Genomic DNA, 7,558 nt, shown 5'->3' with positions numbered 1-7,558 from the left:
ATGGCAGACTGAGCAGCTGAGTGGGCAGGCTCAGCATGGGCACACGTGTGCAGAACGAGGGAAGCAGGAGCCAGTCAGCCCAGGGCTGTGGGACATATGCTGCAGGAGGAATCATCAGGAGGCTCCTGGGATATCTGTCCCATCACACCATACTGACTATTAGAGTACAAACCAATAAATGGCTGCAGAGCTGAGGGTCAGTAATTGACCCAGAGAACTAATCTGATTATGTCCATCATGAACAGCTCTGCTTGTAGATAGCATCTTTACAGCAAAAAAAGCATCAAATGTGTCAGCTCTGGAGTTAGTCAGTGCTTCCCTAACCATCTTAGGAACAAACTTTACAGCATTCCTGCTGATTCAGTGGCATAACTCCAAATGCAGATCCCTCACATTCTAACATAAATATACCCACTGGGATGATTTTTAAAATGTCTGCCTCTTCTCTTGAGGGTTCACTTACAAACTGGCTGATATTACTATGTAAACAGAGAGCCTGATTCTCTTCTCAAATACACTGATCATACACAAGAGCTGTGTCTTTGGTTTGAATAAATGTGTTTCCGAAAATCCAGACATCCATTTGAGCATCCTTAATATGAGTCAGATAGCTGATGTAAAGGCTAACAGGTGGCAGAAAGTGCAATTTCCATACAATAATATTACTGGATTTTGTGTTAGTTCTGAAGGGTAAAGACCTGGCTGTATGTATCTCAGTTACCAGATGAATGTGTGACATCGATGTACTGCAGCATTAAGAAAGGCAAATGAGATCTGAGGAGGTACAAATTGAGGTGTCTTCCTCTTCCAGGGGAGATAATAATGCATTAATGCCCTAATGAAATTTCAGCCGACATACTGTGCACTCTTCCCATCACTCACGCTCAGAAATGATGAACTCTAAGTATAGCAAACAAAGAGCAGAACATTTACATGAAAAGGGCCCATCTCAAGACAGAAAGCTGAAGATCACAGTTTGTTCGTTGCAGCAAAATGAGGACTAGGGAAAATAACCCCACCCCTGACACACACCAGGAAGAAAAAAAAAAAAAAAAAGAAAAAAAAAAAGTCTTTTAAAACTGAAGGACAATGCTGAAAGGGGGTTGGGCACCTTTGAAAGTCCCTTCCAACCCAAACTGCTCAGAAGAACAAACAGATATAAACCAGCTACAAATAATTTGGAGCTGGAAATAGAAGATGGCTTCTGACAGTCAAAGAAACGCAGCTTAGCACAGCTGGGGTAGAGCCATTTACAAACAAGAGGTGTCAGGGATCAGCGTCACCACTTTACGTCAGCTCCCCAGGATGTCATACGGAGCCGAGCAGTGAGTTGCCCCAGCTGTTGGGGTTGAGAACCTTACAGAAGTGTTTGGGGCTTTGCCTCTCTCTGGTTCCTTACTGATTGTGTTTTCCTAGACATCCAAACTGTGAAAGTAAGGCAAATACATCCAAACCTGTGAAATTCCAAAATGTTTAAATCAAATATCTTGTCTTCTTGCTTATTGTAGTAAAACCTGCTTCCCCCAAACACAGTGTTTTACACCTGAGGCCCAGGAAGGGAGGTAGAACTCGTACAGCAGGGACCCTCAGCACCAGTGCCTGGGGTTTCTGCAGGGGAGGCAGAGAGAGAAGGCGACCCCGCTACCCGGCCTCGTGCAACGCTCTGCAGAGAATCTCTGCCCGCCGTCCCGGAGAGCCGGGCTGCGGCCGAGGGGCTGCCGACAGCCCGGGGCGCCTCTCCCCCTGCCCCAGCATGACTCACGCCCATGTCTCATCCCCGCCCGCCCCCGTGAAAACTTCCCCCGATAACTTTCCCCGTGCTTGTCCCCCACTCCCCCCGAAGGCAGGGGTACCCCCCGCCCCATCCCAAGCCCTGTCGGAGTCACTGATGGCGGAGCAGCGGCGCCGGGGGGCATGTCGTAGGTGCTGCGTCAGCGGGAGCCCGACAGCGATTGGGGGAGGACGCGCTCTCCCCGCGTTCACTAATTATAAAGTGCCGCCGCCGCCTCCCGCACCCGCTCCTCAGTGGCGCGCCCGGTCCCGTCAGCGGGCGCTCGGCTCGGCTTGGCTTCCCCGCTCCCCGAGCAGCCCTCACTGAAGCTGTCAGCAGCCGCGGGCTCTGAGTTCCTCCCTTCGCGCCCCCTCCGGGGTCTCTCCAGAGGCTGTTCAGCCTCACTATAAATAAGAGCGGCTTCGACGCCGAGGCTCCAGCAAGGCGCAGCTCTACTCCCCAGCAATTCCCGGGAGCCCCGAGGGGAGCCTGTATGTGAGTGAACTGCTCTGCCTGCGAAGGGGACCTGCGGAGGGCGGGGGTTGCCTTTGCCGGGGCTGGTGCACGTCGTCGGGGCGGCTACTCGGGGAGCTCCGGTGGGAAACCCTTCCCGGGAGGGGCCGCCGTCCCACCTGTGCCGCTCCGCGGTGGGTCTCTCCCACTGAGGTGCGGGCTTTGCGAGAAGGGCGCGATAAAGTATTTGGGGACGAACACTTTCACCGGACGGCAGGGTCTGGTCGCTTCATCCTGCGGGTCCGCTCCTGCTCTGGACGCCGGTCCGTTGCCTTGCCGCTGCCAAGCGCCTGTTTACCTCGCAAGCGCAACCAGCCCGGCTCCAAAAAGCATGAGAGTTATGCGAGTTGCTTTGCGACCCAGGACTTGAGCAGGACAATTTCGTGCCACCTTTTTCTGCCACGAAGCTGGGGGAGGCAGTGCTGGGGGTGGGAGCGGCGGGGAGGCGGCTGCCGGCTGACCTCTCCTTCTTGCAGCTCCATGGCGTTGCTCCTGAGACTCGGCTGCTCGCTGCTGGCCCTCAGCACCTGCCTGCTTCCGAGGGTGCGGGCGGACTGCGGCCGCGACTGCGCCGCCTGCGCCTACCGCCTGGGACCCCGCGCCAGCATCCACCCCCTGGTAAGCGGCAGCGGGGCCGGGGAAGCCGCCCGGCCGCTTCAGCTCCGCGGAGACCCCTAAGGCGGGCCGGCCCCCCGCCTCGCGTTAACTTTAGGAAGGAGGAAAAGGAGAAGAGGGCAAAGGAACGAAATAACAAAAATAAATAGTGGGGGAAACGGGCGGGGTCGCTTGGAAAACCTGTTTTTGAAGGAGGGAGGGAGGCGCGGGACGCGGGGCTCTGGGAGAGGGCGAGGCGGGGGGTCACCGCTACAAACCCAGCGCGCCCCGAGGAGACCTCCCCAGCCCGCCCGTCACTCCCGCTGCCCGTCAGCGAGCGGCGGCTCTCGCAGAGGGGACAATGCTCCCAGCAGCCCCAGAAGGAGCCAGGGAAAAAGCCGCGTGAAAACGGAAGGAGAAAGGGAAATCCGGCTGGAGAGGGCAGCTCTGCAGGGAAAGGAGAGATCGCTGCCGGGCGTTTTAGCGCCGCCACGGTGGGGGGAAGCCGGGCGGGACGCTTTAGGGTGTCCTGACCTCCAGCCGCGGGCTGCATGGCAGGATGAGCTCTCTCCAGGTAGGACGGTTGTCGAGCTGAAATGCAGCGGATCTGCGTGAAAACTTGGCTGAATCTCACGGAAAAAGTGGGGTTTGAATAGAAGTACCTCCTGCTGCTCTTCTTCTTTGCACGGTGCTGCACAGTGTTAGGAATATGCCTGCAAAAGCTCCTTTTGACAGTGTCTTCTAAGACGAATCATGCTAAGAAATCTCCAGAATGTGGGAGGGAGGGGGGATGTTAATCTCTAATTGTAATGATATTTAAATTATTTAAAAATATAGTCACAGAGGCAACTCAACTTTAAATGTAAGTATCGGCATCAGTGAAAGCCTTGGTCCCTCAGACCTCCCTGAAGAAGGTGGGAACTCAGGCTGCGGAGTCCTTTGCCAGTGATACCTGCAGTTCCTGACCTCAAGTAGATACGTATTGAGGCATCATGCTCTCAGCATGTTTAAATAATCTGAACAGTTTATTTGGGAGCACACAAGAGGAAGGACCGGACCATGTTCTGATGCAGAATCAGGACTCACTAAGTACTTCTGCTCACTCCAAAAGCAAGGACTCACTTGATGATAGCAGGTCCATAATGGCAATATTCTTAGGGTGGTTGGCAAAACGGTTCCCTGTACTTTTTGCTTACATCAATTCTCAATCAAAATCTAATGTAAACTGGGGGAAAAAGTGGTAGTTTGCTCTTTTGGAGGGAAGAATACATGCTTTTTGGCATATATGTTGTGGGTGTCTATATTTATGCTCTCTCTTGTACACCTTCAGCAATTATTCAAGAAAGAGTCAAAGTCTTATTCTATAAAAACAGTTATTAGTTGAAATAGGAAAAGAAGCAACAGGCTGTAACCTTATATGCATACAAACAGCTTTTAGAAACACGTTTCTAGATACTAGCATCTAGTAACATCGAACCTGATTTTATCACATTTTATCTGTAAGATACAAGATGTATAACATTGTACCTGGTCATTCACACCCATGAGACAGTGTATTTTAATTTGGCCACAGGTGGTTATTTAAACTGATTGAGAAGGGAAAAGGAAAGACCTATTCTTGCTTTGATTTAGAGCAATTTCAAAGTCAGGCTGAAGCTGATTTCACATTCTTTTACAGCATAACTATAATATATAACAACAAGCATGTAGTGTCAGTTTAAATAAACAAGTTATTGTTGCAAAATGTATGAATGCCTTTATTTTCTTGTGATCATATGAAAACTACACATAAATTTCTTAGAGTAAAATGAGGCTCAACAGACAGGTAAGGCCAGAGGTAGAGAAGCCAGTCAGTTAGTTATTAAAGAAAACTGCGTTTGGGTTTAATTTCATGCTTTTAAAGCCCATTGAGACCCTTGGAAAGCATCACCCATTGGCAGAATAAGTGTTTCTCTTATTGAAAATATTTATGGTTTCTTTAATTATTGTGGTATGAAAACTGTGGTCAAGAAGGAAAAACACCAGATTCACTTCACTTTTTTTTTTTCTTTTCAACTTGTGGCTTCACAAGAAAGAAATTCCTCTGACAAAACAGAAATAGCAGTAGCTAATATGTATGTTATTTTCTTTACATGATAGGTTACAAGATATGCATACAGGTACTGAAAACTTTTTTTGTCTTAGGCTGAAAATTTTTCATTACAGTCAGAAGCAACACAGCTTAGGAATTTTTCCCTCTTTCTGATGGTCACTGCTTTGTATGTCAACCTACCAAAACCAGAACTTTGATCCTGCCTAAGAGAGCCTGTATTTCTACACTCGTATTTGTACACATTTGAAAGATCTCTTCCACCGAGAAACTAATGATACTAGACAGAAATACAGCTTTAGAGCTGTTTGGTGTGTTGAAGATACCATGCAGTACAGTGCAACTGGATTCTTTGCAACAAGAATGACACTTCATCAGTGATAAGTAATCTATTTTGTAAAATTTCTGAATACTCCTTTTAATTAAGAAGACTGAATCCTCTTCTATGCTTTCATGATGAAGCAAACCACAGTTGATTTTTAGCTTACCATTAGTAAGTAAAAGATTTTCATAAGAACACACCTGGGGGTGAGGGAGGTGCAAGAACTGTATGTGGGGCTTCCTTTGAAACAGAAACACAGGGGCAGCCTTGACATACAGGACTCATGATTCATCTTGTCCAGTATTCTGTCACATCTTCTTAAATCAAGTAAAGCTACAACAAGGTGGTAGTGAGGTGCTCATTACTATCAAATAATTCTCAGTAAACCACATCCGTTTTTCAGGCCTGTACACTAGAATGTGAAGGAAAGCTGCCTTCTGCCAAAGCTTGGGAGACCTGCAAGGACCTCCTGCAACTGGCAAAGCTGGATCTTTCTGAGGATGGCAACATTGCTCCAGGAGACAAGAAAGAGCTGGATGAGAATCATTTGCTTGCAAAGAAGTATGGAGGCTTCATGAAAAGATACGGGGGGTTCATGAAGAAAATGGATGAGCTCTATCGGGTAGAACCAGAGGATGAAGCTAACGGAGGAGAAATCCTGGCTAAGAGGTATGGAGGGTTTATGAAGAAAGACTCGGATGAGGATGCCCTTGCTAATTCCTCTGATCTGCTGAAAGAGCTTCTAGGGGATAACCCTGAAGTGGGGCATTACCAAGAGATAAATGAAAATGACGGAGATGTCAGCAAAAGATATGGAGGCTTCATGAGAAGCATAAAGCGCAGCCCCGAATTGGAAGATGAAGCCAAAGAGCTGCAAAAGAGATACGGTGGTTTCATGAGAAGAGTGGGCAGGCCAGAATGGTGGCTGGATTACCAGAAACGATACGGTGGGTTTCTTAAGCGCTTCGCCGACTCCATTCGCCCTTCAGAAGAAGATGGAGAAACTTACTCCAAAGATGTCCCAGAGATGGAAAAGAGATATGGTGGATTTATGAGATTTTAATACCTTCCCTTTTATCCCTTTTGTCCTACATGAGAAAGACTGCCTTATTGGTCATAACTTATTGTAACGTGTTGCTTGTACTGTACAGTTTTTTACTGTCCTTGGTTAATGATGCAATCTGCGATTTGTTGTTTCGGGTTCTGTGTTCTTTCAAGTCAAATAACTAATTTCTGGTCTAGTCAAGTTTCAGTCTGTATTGTAGTTTCCATGCTGAAACTATTTTGATTACTGTATTCATTTTCTTTAAAGAGAAAGTATTAATACATCTACAGTAGAGTTGCTTAACTGTATATACAATAAATTCTTCATCCTAACTGCATAAATTCTGAAATGCTATTTATTTACTCCCAATCATTTAATCAAACATCATCTCAATTTTCTTCTTTAAGCAATCAGAGCAATGACAACATATTTTCTGTAATTATAGAATTTGTACTGCACACACAGTAACTGAAACACATTTTTTTTCTTTAGTTTTCTCAGTTTCTTAGAATACTAGAATAATAAATATGTTCTAAAGTGAATATAACTGTATTTTCTCTAACTGCTCTCATTTTAACCAGTGAACAGAATAAATGTTTAAAGCCTAAATTTATAATTCATAATGTTCAGCCAATTCACTTAAAAAAAAAAATCATGTGTTTGACCTAAAGCACAAAAAAACATTTCTCCAATGCACAACCCATTGCCACATTTTATTAGTTACACCTTTTATATCCATCCAATATAGGATTGTACAGTTGGCCTTAAAGTTATAAACAGTAACTCAAAAAGCAGTAAGTCAGTTTGTGCAAAATAAACATGGCCAAAAGCTGCATATAAAAAGAAAAAATTCAAAATCCTAATTTTACAGAGCACTTGACAAATGGTTTCCCATGGAACAGCTTTGTGTCTGATTCCTCAGCTGGTATAAATCACTTTGGCCCTACTGAAATAAGGGAAACAGTTGGTCAGCCTTTTCCGTTTCAAACAAAGACAGTATAAGTAAATCCAAGAATAAATGCAAAAAGCCAACACTTACAGAGTGGATCCTTTGACATTTACACCGGTGGCACTTACATCAAAGACCAGCTCCTATCCCAGTGTGCACTTCCCTCCATAATTCTGAACTGTCCCCCTAGATTTCATATCTGTAAATACTTTTCCTCCACCTACTACTATAAGTCACTGGTTACTTTCCACTTAAACTAACATTTTAAAAATTGC

The 7,558-nt window shown here is 46.2% G+C and overlaps 1 protein-coding gene across 3 annotated transcripts; it reads left to right on the top strand.

Annotated features, from left to right (window-relative positions):
* Positions 1-1,969: 1,969 nt before the first annotated feature.
* On the top strand, positions 1,970-6,675 carry PENK (proenkephalin). 3 transcript variants are annotated; one of them, XM_065053594.1, is made up of 4 exons: positions 1,970-2,112; positions 2,143-2,266; positions 2,761-2,902; positions 5,693-6,675. In XM_065053594.1, the coding sequence occupies exons 3-4, from the start codon at positions 2,765-2,767 to the stop codon at positions 6,350-6,352; spliced, it is 798 nt and encodes a 265-aa protein (XP_064909666.1). In that variant the 5' UTR covers positions 1,970-2,112; positions 2,143-2,266; positions 2,761-2,764; the 3' UTR covers positions 6,353-6,675. The 3 variants fall into 3 exon arrangements, with proteins under 3 accessions (XP_064909666.1, XP_064909665.1, XP_064909664.1); XM_065053593.1 differs by having other exon boundaries at positions 2,000-2,262; XM_065053592.1 differs by having other exon boundaries at positions 2,002-2,266.
* The last annotated feature ends 883 nt before the right edge of the window (positions 6,676-7,558 follow it).

The sequence above is a fragment of the Columba livia genome, chromosome 2 (assembly GCF_036013475.1).
Source record: "Columba livia isolate bColLiv1 breed racing homer chromosome 2, bColLiv1.pat.W.v2, whole genome shotgun sequence".
NCBI lineage: Eukaryota > Metazoa > Chordata > Aves > Columbiformes > Columbidae > Columba > Columba livia.
Note: the sequence above shows the minus strand (reverse complement) of the source record. Positions and strands in the feature narration are given on the sequence as shown.